General features: G+C 41.2%; 1 protein-coding gene across 2 annotated transcripts in view; it reads right to left on the reverse strand.

The window, feature by feature from the left end:
• LOC122791001 (hamartin-like) overlaps positions 1-14583 on the reverse strand; it is a 1885581-nt gene that overhangs the window by 1746211 nt on the left and 124787 nt on the right. For both annotated transcript variants that reach the window (XM_044058745.1, XM_044058744.1), the window contains exon 2: positions 8609-8763. In XM_044058745.1, coding sequence (XP_043914680.1) covers positions 8609-8763 — 155 coding nt within the window. The remainder of the gene's footprint in view (positions 1-8608; positions 8764-14583) is intronic.

The following is a 14583-nucleotide window of genomic DNA, read 5'->3' on the forward strand; positions in this document are numbered from 1 at the left end:
AATAACCCAAGTGTAATGACTGCAACAGTGAAACACGAAGAACATCAAGGGAGAAGAAGCTGCTGCATTTGTTGTTGAGGGGAGGCAAAGGGATCACTGCAAGGCTGGCCCCATTTGTGGAAAATAAGATCCACAATTTCCTGTTTCAGAGACCACTCGTGAGGCGTGAGGATAGCCCTGCTAAGCCTGTCTGCTATTACGTTGGATGTCCCAGGGATATACGTTGCTGTCAGAAAATGTTGGGAGGAAATTGCCCATTGCCACAGTCTGAGGGTCGCTTGGCACAAGGGCTAAGACCTGGTTTCGCCCTGTTTGTTGATGTACCAAACCAATGACATACTGTCCATCTGTATAGCAATAGTCCCGGCAGGGAGTGAGTCTTGAAGAGCTTGCAATGTTAGGAGCACCGCCCTCATCTCTAGGACATTGATGTGCAAGTGGTATTAGTGGGGTTGCCAAGTGCCTTGGACTGTCTTCCCTAGATAATGCTCCCCGCACCCTGTCAGGGAAGTGTCCGTGGTCACTGTGGCAACCGATGGGATTCCAAGAAAAATCTGCCCTAAGTAACTAGTGGGGAGACCATCCACCAGGAAAGGTGTCTTTTGCAAGATTCCATAATTAGCATCAGGTGAGACGTGGGTAATTCCTGGAAGGACCACTGTGTGAAAAGAAGCCACTGAAGGATTCTCATGTGAAAGCGTGCTAAGGGAACTAGAAGAATGACTGCTGCCATAGACCCTAGAGCTTGAAAAACATATTTTACTTGAATTCTTTTGCTCCTCAGGAGAAGTGACACCTGTTGTCGAATAATGGAAACTCTTTCCTGAGGCAATTTTACAATCATTTTTCTTGTGTCTAGCTCTGCTCCTATGTATGTAATAGATTGGCAGGGCAACAAGGCAGATTTTTCTAAGTTTATTGTGATGCCTAGTTGAGCACAGGATGTGATGGTGTAATCTCAAGCCTCTATAAGTTGTTGCCTGGTGGTAGCAGTGAGGAGCCAGTCATCCAGATAAGGAAACACCTGGAATCCTAGAGGTCTCAGGTGAGCCTTGACTACTGCCATGCATTTGGTGAACACGCTGGGGGCTGTCGTGAGACCAAAGGGCAGAGCTCTGAACTGGTAATGACTGGCCCCTTGCCGAAAGCGTAGAAATCTCCTGGACCGTCTGTCCATTTTTATATGATAGTACGCGTCCTGAAGATCTATGGAGCACATCCAATTATCCTGACCCAGAAAGGGGCGAATGGACTGCAGTGTTACTATCCGGAACTTTTCTTTTTGTACAGATTTGTTTAACCTGCTAAGATCCAGAATTGGTCTCCAGTCCCCTGTCTTTTTGGGCACTAAAAAGAATCTTGAGTAAGTTCCGGATCCTACTTGGTCTGCGGGGACTTCCTGGATGGCTCTTTTTTCTAGCAGTCTTGAAACTTCTGTGACTGCCTGATCCCTTAGATTGGGTGGAACATCTGGGATGGATTTTTTTTTAAACAAAAGGGGGTTGATGAAAGGGAATTTTGTAACCTCCGGATATGATGGCTAGTACCCATTTGTCTTTTGTAATATTTTGCCAGGCGATTGGGTACAATGAAAGCCTTCCCCCGACTGCCTCCAGAGTTGAGCTTTCAGGCATCCCTTCAGGGATGTTGATAGGGTATGGAAGAGAATGCATCTCTGTCACCCTGATTTTGCGGACCCTCTCTGCCATGAGGGTGGCATCTGCCATTGTTATTATTTCCCCCACTGCCCCTGGGTGAAAATTCACCACATGCATCAGGCAAGGGTCCCTGGGATTTTCGAAACCACATCTTTCCACTCTTCTGACCCTTTGGGTATGGTCTGGTATGAGTGGAAAAACGGTCTCCGACATCAGAGAGCATCCTGCCTTCCTGCTGGCACCTGGTAAGCGTGTCTTTCACCTGAGGCCAAAGAGAGATGAGCCATCAAAGGGGGTATTGGTGAAGGATGCTATGAAAGGTCCCGCAAACTGACACGGCCGCAGCCAAGAATGTCTCCTAAGAGCCACTCCTGTTCCTGCAGCTCTACTCGCTCCATCAACTGCATATGAAATAAGCCTCATGAAGGAGTTGACTATTGAATTAAGAGTCGCCAATGGTTAGCCAACTTGGCTGAAGCTCCCTCAGCTGTGGGATCTTGTAGGGTATCTCCAAGCTCTTTTAGGAGATCCCTCTGAAGCCTAGTAAAATGGGAAAGATAGTTCAGGGACCTAAGGGAGAAGGTCGCTGATGAAAACATTCACTTCCCATACCTGTCCATCGTACAAGAGTCTTTATTCGGTGGATGGACAGATGAGGAGGTTTCAGCTAACTCTCTTTGTGGCTGCTGCCACCACCATGGCATCAACTGGGACACCTTTAGTCAAGAATTGTTTGTATTGGGGAGCTGTGATGAATTTATTGGGTCTCCTCGGGACAGGTTCCATGGGATATGGAGCTGACCAAGCCTTTTGAGACACTACAGACATGAGTGGATCAAAAGGAGGAGACACCCAGGAGGTGGAGGGTCGGGAACCAAAGGCGTCAAGGTATACAGACTCGTCCTAGGAGGGGGCTAGGGAAGTCCAGCTATGCCTCTGCCTGAAAATCTCACGGATGTCCAAAAAGGAAACCTCTTCAGAGGGAGACCTTGAGGAACCCTCCGATTCATTCAGGTCTGTATCTGAGGTGACAGACTCAGGGGAGTCTAGGTGCTTCCTCTTGCACTTTTTCTTCTGGGGAGCCTGCTCAGAATGCTCTGGGTAGGCTTCGGAAGAAGAGGGTTCACCCAATGGGGTGTCCTGGGGCATAGGTTCCCTACACTTTGGGACTGGAGGAGGAGCAGAGGTTGTCACACGCACCGAGGGGATGGAGCCAATGGAACCAATAGTGGGGCCGTCTGTGGGAAAAGCACTCTCTGCATGACCTCGAAGGTGTCACGGTCTCGACAGAAGGAGGGCTCCTGTTCTGAAGAGACAGGAATCCCACTCTGTGCCAAGGGCGACGGCTCCGAGGCCGATGTGGGAGCAGAGCTCAACTGAGCCGATACTCCGACAGGGAGAGCGGGGTCGGACAATGGTCCAGATGCCACTTTTCCCCTTGGAGCCAACGAGAGAGCTTCGGCGCCCAGACACATCGATGGGAGGAAGAACCGAGGTAATCGGAGCCAACGGAGCCGAAAAGAATGTCATCGGAGCCAAAGGAACCACTATCGGAGCATCCATGGACTCCAGCTACGAACTAAGCATAGTCGGAGGAGGAATCGAAATCGAAGCGGATGGAGCCGAAGCTTGTTGAAGTGGGCTCGAAAGCATTTTAGCAAGGGCCTGTAACTTCAGCAAACTACTGACCACTCTGTCCACATCCTGATCCGATAGTCTCGAGGATCGAGAGGAGTGGGAAGATGAGCGATGACTGGTCTTGCTTTGACGTAAAAGTGATTGTGGCACTGAACGAATCGGCTCCAATGAAGGAGACCTAGCTCGTTTGTGGCTCCAAGATGGCTCCGAAGTAACAGTTGGAGCCGACTGAGGAGTAGTCTTGTTGGTGCCAGAAGGCACCGACACACTTGGTTTGTCAAGCTCACCGGTCGGTTCCGAACATGGAGCCGATGGCTTGACTGGTTTCGAAGGTTTCACTGGCTGAGATGTTTTAGCCAGAGAATCCTGTTTTAATAATCCACGGACGATAAGCTTGTTTTTCCGCTCCTGCAGGACCCTTGGACTAAAGGCATGACAAATAGAACAAGAGTCCTGCAGGTGCACAGCCCCCAAGCAGTAAACGCAAATAGTGTGCCCATCTGTCAGAGACATCTTCTGACAGCATGATTCGCACTTTTTGAACCCTGAGGTTTTAACTTCCTTGGACATACCAAGAAAAAAGGAAGGAAGTACCACACAAACAGACGCACTACAAAATTAAAAATTATATTAATAAAAACCTTAAAAGGAGAGCCTCTAACTTAAATGGCTGTCCTTAAGGATGGGGGGGTTGGAAAGAACTCTAACTTAAACAAGTTCAGGTAAAAAAACAGAAGGCCTAGCGACTAAGGGGTGATGACCAACACAGCAAAAAAAACACAGCAAAGGACGGATAAGGGGTTTAGGACTAAATAAACTTACAAACTACTATAAAACAGTGAAAAAATACTACTTTTCAAGTAAATTATTGAACTTTAAACAGAGAAAAAAAGTTATAATAAGCCTGAGCCAGTATAGACGCAACCTCGCAGCTGAAGCGGCAAACGAGATCTGGGTAGCTGACGCTGGGCATTCTAGGATAAGGGGTAACCTCGAGCCAGTAAAGAGCTCTCGAACTATTGTAAGTGGCAGAGCTCAGAACCCATCCAGCAAGAACGAAGGTGAGTTTGGACAACTTAACATCAATTGTTAGAGACATGACAGGAAAGACAGGAGTACCTAGCAGTTTTTTTTTTTTTTTTTATTGGGCGGGGGGGGGGGTTTGTAACCAGATGACAGATTATAGAAATTCACTACAGAACACTTCGGCAGAAATGTTGCTGGAGAAAATTATTAAGGAAATGATTCTTTTTAACAGAGCTGTAGAAAGTGAACTGCCTAGGCACAGAAAGGTCCTGTTAAATGCAATACTTTTTTGGCAGACAACAGCAATTGCTAGAAAATGGAAATCAAAAGCGAAAACAACTGACAGAATTGCAGAATGTTGTAAACGCGATAAAAGAACTGCAGGTGGACCTTCAGAAAAGGGAAGGAGCACACCTCATACACAGAAATGCAACACTTGGGAACAAAACATACAGAATAATGTTCAGGAGTGATATTTCAGGGAAAATAAGACGAGCAATCTACATAATGTTAAACTGAATAATTGTTATAACAAAGTCGTATTGTTATAACGTGGACAAAGTAAAAAAGTTGCAATGTTTTTTTTTCTCTTTTATAATTAAACATGTGCTCATATCACTATGCAATGTGTGATGTTAATAATGACATTTAAAAATAAAAAAAGCAACAGATATATCCAACAATGCACCAACCAGCTAATGACATCCATTTTATTTCTCCAATGATAATGTACTTGCAACATCTACTAAGTTCTTATACTACTATAGGTCAAATAGACAAGTACAACCCTCAGTGACCTTCATTCCAAAGATACATGGGAAGATGTTAAGCTGAGGTTCAACATGCCTCAACTGATGGTAGCTCAGATGCATGTAAACTATCCCATGGAACTTACTGAACAAGTCATGGGGATTCCCACATTACTCTGGACAAACTTCTCCTAGTGAATATAAACCCTACCTCTATTCTCCCTTGAGAAAAGGCCATTCACATAGTTGGATTAACCCATTCAACAATGCTTAAGTAACCAAGTAGGTAACTAAATTAATAAAATGCTTTCAGAACACAAATCAAAATGCACAATATACCTCATAATCTAATCAATAAAAAAAGATTTTTCACATAAACATGCCACGCCACAGACTGTTCCAATCTTCCTTTTCCCACTAACTCTATAAAAACTAAATAGTTGAAAGGATGGACACCATTGATCCCATATGGCTGGAAACTATGGATCCAGTTACAAAAGACATTCTCTTAATGTAAGTGACTACTTACACACAGCAGATCTTTTGAAATCTGTCCACTGGTGCAAGTCTGTTTATACCAAAGTACATCATTTACACTGACAGCAAGTCTTTCGGAATCAGGGCAGACTTACACGGACAGCAACTCTTATGGAATCTGCTCATGTCTCTTTTTATAATTACTAGCTAAACAACATAACTCCCTCCCCTCCAACCCACACCTTCAACTAGTAATCTCCCCACTGCCTTCTCTTTTTCTCCTGTACCTACCTCCAACATAAAAAAAACTCTTAACTAAACTTAAGCCCACCAAATTAGCAGCAGACAACCTCCCAAGTGAACACCTACAAATCACAGCTGATGCTCTGGCTTACCCAGTATCCATCTTGATTGATCTCTGTCAGAAAGTTATGTTCCCACACTGTGGAAAGTAACACACATAATTCCCCTCCACAAAGGCAGCCCCCCTCCACAGAACTAACCAGTTAATGCCCCATAGCTATTCTCTCTCCACTCTCCAAAATACTAGAGAGATGCATACACTCTCAGGTCTCAGACTACCTCCTTACTAACAACCTCCTTGCCAGTATTCAGCATGGTTTCCGATCAAACCATAGCACCACCACTGCCTTACTCTCCTTTACTAACAATATCCTTCAGAAGAAAAACAATGGCTATCTCTCCTCTGCTACTTTCCTAGACCTATCTAAAGCATTTGACATGGTCCCACACAAACAACTCATCTCTGTCCTCAATAACCTATCCTTCTCTCAATCAGTCACCAACTGGTTTCAGAGTTACCTGTCTGACCGCCAACAATCCTTTGTATGGCAGAATTACATATCTCCCCAACTGCCTGTCTCCATAGGGGTTCCCCAAGGATCCATCTTTGGACCCCTACTCTTCTCTGCTTTCACCAATAATCTAGCCTCTGCCACCAAACATGGCACACTCATACAATACGTAGATGACTCAACCATCATCTGCTCAGCCCAGTCCCTACCCAAACTGCAAAAAGTCGCACAGGAAGCCTTTTCCTCTGCTGAAACTTGGTTATCCGATGCCCAATTAATACTCAACCCAAACAAAATCAAACTACTCATCTTCCAACCCACCAAACATACTCAAAACAACTCTCACTTTAACATCACAGCAAAAGACAACACCACTATATACCCAACTGAACACACCAAATTGCTAGGAGTGGAAATAGACAAACTAAAATTTGACATTCACATATCCATGACCATAAAAAAAGTCCACAAAAAACTAGGAGCGTTATACAGAAATAAGCAACTACTCACCAAAGAAGCAAAGATTTCAATAGCAAATTCCCACCTTATCTCCACCCTACTTTATGCCTCTCCAATATATACCAACCTAAGGCAATGCGATCTAAACTAGCTAGAGACCTGTTACAACAAAATCGACAAATTCGCCACAGGGGCATCCTACTGTAGTCACCACTGTCTCTCACTTGCTGAACTGGGCTAGCTTGCTTGAACTCCCTCACCTCCTTCAATGCTATCAACTCTCACTCACCCACAAACTAGCAAACAATCCACTAAATGTCCCATCCCTCCAGAATCTACTCCAAACCCTATTGCACTACCAGGCCACCAAGATCCAGCAACAAAAATCACTTGCAGATCACTAAAGCCAATAACTCTGCTGGTGAAGCACTATTCTCTTGCGCCACAGCCAAATTCTGGAACTACCTCCCACCCACAATTGCCTCCGTACCATCATGCACCCACTTCAAAACTTTACTAAAAGCGTACCTAAAAACATGCTGGCTATGCCCTTGCAACTCCCACTCACCCACCCCATCCAACCACTACCTTTCATTCCACCCCACTAACTACCTTGATTATAGCAAGCTCAGATGCTAATAAGCCTAGTACTTATTATACAGCAGGAACTTCTTATTGTAACATTTGTTAATGTCTGTTATGTACTTCGCAGATAAAGATTCTAGTTGTCTACTGATGTACTATGTTCTTCATCTGTAAATAGGTTTGTAATTAATTGCTATGTTAATCAAATTGTTAATCGCTATGTAATCCAATGTAACTACTGTCTGTTTATTTTAACCTGTGGAGCTTTTCTCCCCGGGCCTCCGCTGAAAATGGACCTACATCCAGTCGGACACTCCTGGTCAACAAATGTAAATAAAATAAAATAAATAACTAAAATAAATAATTAACTGTAAGACCTACATATGAATCTAAGGTTGAGGTCTGAATGCCAGTCTTCCAACAAAATGTTCTTCCTCATCCCAGCTCTGAAGGTACCAACAACCATTTTCAAAAATACATTATTCTGTTACATTTTCCAAGTATTACTTAAAGTAACACATACCTGTTTACTGAATTCAGTAATTTTTGTCCTACAATATTTCTTCACTACCAGCATTTTCCCCACTTTATCAAGCACTGATTATGGTGTTTCATTCTAAGGTCTTGACTTGCGCATCAATGATAACCTCTCCACAACAAAGTACATCTATTTATTCAAGGAGGCATAGCCTAGGCTTGCATCAACTTTTATTACTATTTAATGTGTACTTCAACAACTTGTGTGTGTGTGTGTGTGTGTGTGTGTGTGTGAGTGAGAGTGAGAGTGAGTGTGTGTGTGTATGTATATACATATATATAAATATATATATATATATACATATATATATATATATATACACATATATATATAAAAAACACAGTATTGATTGCCTTCAGCAAACCCTTCGAATGTCTTTAGGCCCACAGAATACAGACATGCTCACTTTGATTGAACTACCTGTATTACGTAGTCTGGATTTCAGGGCAAAAGATGCTCATTTTAGAACAAAATATGTGTATAACCACCACTACATGCGCTCCATCAACACGTGTCTGATTCGTAACAGGTAATGCTAGCTGTACAGGTTCTGCTTTTACAGATGACAGCTTCAACATACTTTTGTTTATTCTTATAAAAGAAAATAAATCAAGTTTTAAAAAAACCCACAAGAAATTAAAAGCAATTTTTTTCTAAATTTACCTTCACTACCTCCTCGAAAGTTTCATGGTTTTCCTTCATGCTATAATGTGAACGAAGGTAGGAGACAAAGTTACATGGATACATTCCATACAGTCGATGAAAGAGTGCATAAACACTGACTTGGAGGTAAACCATGTACACCTCTGGAACATGACCTGTCAAAGGAATCAGAAGGCAACTATAAAACAGAAAATCACAATCACTTGTTATAACATCATTCAGCAGGAAAGAAATGCAGAACCTATCAAAATATTTTACACAATTACAATACATGTTTGTTTAAAAGCAAGAGGTACTTTTAAAATAAATGGATACAACTCTCACTACAGTACAACTTACATGCAAATGGAAGTACATGATTTCTTTCTACTGTGTGCATGTCTACAGTACAGAGCTAATTAATATCAGGTACTTCAACCACATTGTTTAACCGTATGAAAAATTAGATGGGCATGTTGTCCCAGTGTTTTGTATAAACCCCTCTGAATCACAACTACTGCTGTTTTAAAAAAACATAGTTTCCACGTAGTAATATTTCAGAGTAGGTAGGAACGATCTATGTCATTTACAATGATTAAAAGCAGTCACTGCTACTGAACCATGCTATTTTTGACAAGCTCATAATTTCATAAAATCTGCAGATTTCCTGAAATAAACAGACATGCACTAATTCAACTACATGAAGATGGAAACAATAGATCATGAAACAAAAAAGGAAATTTTTTTCCACAACAGTTTTTGCAGGGGAGCAAATTCTGCAGCATCTCCATTGTTAGGGTTTGTGCTCAGCTCTCTATACGCTCTACTGCTAACACACTGCAATGTCAATGCAGTTAAACACATGAAAGGAGAAATATTTGGGTTTGCAAAAGAAGCAAGTACTCTTCCCTTTGGTCTTGGAGTCTGTAATCTCAAAATTAAAGGTTGTGTGTGTGCATGTGTGTGGTTAATTTTGTACGTCCACCTTTATTTGGCGGAATTAAAGCAAGTAGAGGCTGCCATGTACTTACACAGAAAACAGTACGTACAAATGCAGTTCAAAAACTAGTATCCACTCTTGAGCTAGCTACCTGCTCAGTTTGTATCCACTTCCAAAAAAAGGAGGCAATTAATGAAAATTATTTAATTCACCTAGTCTCCTCAAGCAAAACTACCCGCATAGTATACATCATGCCTGCATGTTATGCTTTTCTACTTTGCAGGGAAAACTCTTGTATCCCCTCAGTATTTTTAAATGTAATGTTACTGTAGAATGAAGTCCATGTGCAGTTTGCTGTGCAGTCAGCACCTTTATAAATTCCTTTTGTGTTTTGTTTTTTCCTTACATGTACACACTTTCCAGTTTTGTGTTTTGGACAAATAAAGTAAGTGGGTGTGCTCACACAGCTGTATTAGGTTAATTTTAAGGATCAATGCTCAATTTTTACTTGCAAATACACAGCAGGAGTTGAACAGCATATATACTAGGGCTATTATATTCTTAATGCTGGTGTGGGTGGGTTCAGATCTGTAGGTTCCACTGTATTCTGGTTACCAAGTTCCTTTATGAGCATTTCAGTCAAACCATGGTGGGATGGGGGTGGGGTCTTGAGACCACTGTGATTATGAAAAGAATACTTGGGTTGGCCAGCACCTGGGATGCCCATCATCCAAATACCTTTTGCACAGCAGCCAAGAGTGATGCTGCATTCTTCCAGTGGGTGGACATAGTGCCATAGGTACCTGACGTACCAACAAATTTTCTTTATCTAAATGACAGGAAGCAGGACTATGAGTGTAGATCATTATGTGTAATGTTCCTATTCAGCCACAGCATAAAAGTACTGAGGACATGCAAGAACAGTGCCATTTTGTACAGTCAGCCAGGGTGAATGCAGGTATGAATGGACATGCACATGCCAGTGTATTTCAAGTAATGTGTGAATCAGTTAACTTAAACATATGTTTGTTACAGTTCCTGACATGTTTATGTGCAAAATATACCTTGAACCCATACACCGCTTCATCATCTTATTTGAATGCATAAGACAAGTGACAGTGCCAGAACGGGATCCAAAGTTGAAGCAACACACAAGCAATGAGGCACACATTTAGAAGTAGAGGAATCTACCAGAGTGAACTCACAATCAGGTTAGCAGTTAGTCAAAGGTACTTAAATTCGGTTAAATGATTTCCCAGTCTCTGAATAAGTGGCGAAGCATTCAAAAAGTTCAAAATAATTACAGAGATAAACGAAATGGCCGAAATTGCGACATACTGATAAAAGTATTCGAAATAAATACGAAAGTGTTCGAAATAATTTCTGAAATGTTTAAGATGAATGAAAGGGCTAAAACAACTGCACTTTTTCACAATGTACTAATTTTTCGCATTAACTAAAGCTATTGTAAGTGTCCAAAGTTTCTGGAATGTTTGCAGTGTTCGTAGTGTGAAGCGTTTTCAAAGAGATTGTTGTGTATTTAAGCAATAACCGGCGACGTGGTGTGGTATATTGAAAATTTACCCATGGTTGGTGTGGTTTAATCATGAGGGTGAAAACTGAGTGATTAAACAAAAGCAACCGTGGGTAAATCTTCAATATACCACAACCACGGAGTCGGTTATTGCTATTATACAATGACATTATTTAAGAAAAAAAATTCAAAGAGACTGTTGTGTATTTAAGCAATAACCGGCGACGTGGTGTGGTATATTGAAAATTTACCCACGGTTGGTGTGGTTTAATCATGAGGGTGAAAACTGAGTGATTAAACAAAGGCAACCGTGGGTAAATCTTCAATATACCACATCCACGGAGTCAGTTATTGCTATTATACATTGACATTATTTAAGAAAAAAAATACTTACGTTTCTTAAATAATGTCTTTGTATAACGGCGGATTGCTGTTCTTCCGCCGGTTGTGGTATACTGATTCTGCTTTTTGATGTACTGTGCATGCGTATGTGACTTGTGTTCCCACGCATACCTAGTACATCAAGGCTTTGAAACGGAAGCAATGGAGAAAAGAAAGTCTCTGGTTTCTCTCCTTTTTTTTATTGTAAAAAAAAAAAAAAAAAAAAAAAGATTTTGGTGTTTATACCAACGGAAAAAAGTCTGGGCGACCAGACTTTTTTCCGTTGGCATATTGTTGGATTTACAACGGGCACGCTGGTTGGGCTGGCCAATCAGGGTGCACGTTATAGAATATTAATAGGGAGGAATTGTATAATTGTGCATAATTACAAGTACCTGGTCTATGCTTATCTTTAAATGTATTTTGTTGTAATGGCAGAGGGATTTCGCAGACCTGAACCGCTGGTGTTTGATGATATTATTGCTGAGAATTGGAGAGTGTTTGAACAAGAATATATTTTCATACAAGTTGCTTTTTCTAATAAAGACGCACGTACAAAGGCATTCTTACTTCTTAATTTAGCAGGCATGGAAGCCATTGAGAGGGAATGCTCATATGTGTAGGCACCTGCCGTCTATGCAGTGGAGAGGGAGAACCGCCATATTGTGATACAAAAGCGCGAAGACCTGAGTGCTTAAAACGTAAATTGAGAGAAATGTGTAGCCATCAAATGATTACAAAGGAAAGGTACATATTTTACACAAAAAATAAAAAGCTTGGTGAAACTAGAGCAGCACACATTATTGACTTGAGAAATAAAGCAAAAGCATACAGATTTGGTGACTTGCAAGATGAGTTGGTAAAGGAGAGGCTTGTGTGTGGTGTTAATGATGCAGTGAGAAAGGTTTGCTTTGAGATAGTGAGTTAATGTTGAACAACGCCATAGAGACTTGTCAAATATACAAGCCCAAAGAAAGGCATGCATACAGCACCTACTAGTGTGAATGTAATAGTGTGAGACACAAAACTAAAAATAACAGATATAAGCCGAAGAATGTGGCAGTACCTAATTTTAACCATAAATAGAATGGGACCACAACACCTAATCTTATTAACTGTTGCAATTGTGGAGGTAACCATGAACTTGAATGAAAAAAGTGCTTGGCTTTTGGTCAGCAATGTCACAAATGTAAAAAAAACGGAATCATTTCAAAAGGCTTTGCAAGTCTAAACTGGCAAAGACTTTTAATAAAAAAAACAGCATCCAAAGAAGCAAGTAGATCAGTTAGTAAGCTGTGAGCAAACGTTTTATGCTGATGGTGCATCAGTGACTGATGAAACAATTAATACAGTGACTGATGAAACAATTAATACAGCACACTATCAGCTAACTGGTAATCTGGCAGCAGAGAGTGAAATTTTTTTGTACCATTCGGATTAACGGGAAACATGTAGAGCATAAAGTAGATAACAGGCTCCAAGTGCAATGATATATCTGCACAAATGTTTGCCAAGGTGAAAGCTGGTAAGAAACTTGATTCAGCAAAGTGTGCAAAACTTGTTGCTTAAGGTGGTGAAGAGTGTCACACTGATGGTGCAGTAGTTCTCACCTGTCATTCTGCTGGGAACAGCTATGACTTGTAGTTTTACATATTCATAAGACACGTGCAGTCACTGTTAAGCCTCGAGGATAGTTTGAGAATGGGACTGATTTCATTTACTAAGGAAGCTCACCATATAAGTATGAACAACCATGACAGTTTTACAAAGAATATTTTTCATGAATATGCTGATATTTTCAGACAAGCTTGGCTAGCCACCAGTCACATATTCCATGAGGTTAAACCATGAAGTAAGTCCAGTTGTCCAACCAGCAATGAAAACTCTAGTAGCAATACAGAGCAAAACAAAACAGCACTAGACAAAATGGTGAATTTAGGTGTGATAACTCTAATAAAATAACCAACTGAATGGGTATCCTGCATGGTCGTAGCTCAAAAGAAAAGCTCAGATGATATTCGAATATGTATTAATCCGACAGAATTAAAGAAAGCGCTTAAACATCCTCATCATCCAATGCACACAGCAGAAGTAGTAGCAGCTTTTATGCCAAATCCCACTATTTTCAGTCAGATGCAAAAAGTTTGTTTTGGCAAATTTCGCTGGATCAGAAATCTTCACTGTTAACTACTTTCAGTACGCCATTTGGAAAGTACAGATTGTTGAGAATGCCACTTGGGATAAATTCTGCCAGTGAAGTCTTCCAACGTGCAATGGTGCAATTTTTTTCAGGTTATCCACATGCTATCATTGCAAATGAAATTATTGTAGGGGGCAGTGGTGAAAACAAACATGATAGAAACCTAAAGAAAGTTCTAGACTGTGCAAGTGAAGTCAACCTTAAACTGAATCCTCAGAAATGTAAATTCAAGCTGAGAGAAGTTACCTATGTGGGTCATTTGTTTACTAATTCTGGCTTACAACCAGATCCATCTAAGCAAGCTGCAGTTCTTGAGATGCCAGTTTCAGACAATGTCACATCTCTACAATGTTTTCTTGTTATGGGTAACTATTTAGGAAAGTTCATCCCAGACCTGAGTGAGCTTTCAGCACCATTACGTGAGTTGACACGTAAAAATGTAAACTGGTTCTGGTTAGAACAACACCAAAGTGCATCTGACGTTCTGAAGGAGAAGATTGCTAGTTCACCCACTTTGACGTTACGATATTCAGAAACCAGTAACTTTTTCATGCGATGCTTCAAAGTATGGTCTTGGTGGAGCATGTCTTCAAGAAGGCATAGCAGTAGCCTATGCATTCAGAACTTTAATGCAAACTGAGATGCAGTATGAGCAAGTTGAGAAGAACTTTTGGCAGTAGTGTTCGCATGTTCGAAGTTCAATAATAAGAAGTTATGTTCTTACCATAACGTTCCATGTTAGTTGTCTTCTTCTCGCCTTCTTTCTTGCTGGATGGGTTCAGAGCCGATCCTCGGCTCCGACTCGGCCTATACTATAGCTCGAGAGCTATTTTTACCGGCTCGAGGCAGCCCTATAACCCACAATACCATGAGCTAACTCCCCAGATCTCGTTTGGAAGCTAAGACATAGTATAAATATATATTATTATAATCCTCATTTG

This window comes from Protopterus annectens, chromosome 16.part0, assembly GCF_019279795.1.
Source record: "Protopterus annectens isolate FY-2018-M chromosome 16.part0, PAN1.0, whole genome shotgun sequence".
Taxonomy (NCBI): Eukaryota; Metazoa; Chordata; order Ceratodontiformes; family Protopteridae; genus Protopterus; species Protopterus annectens.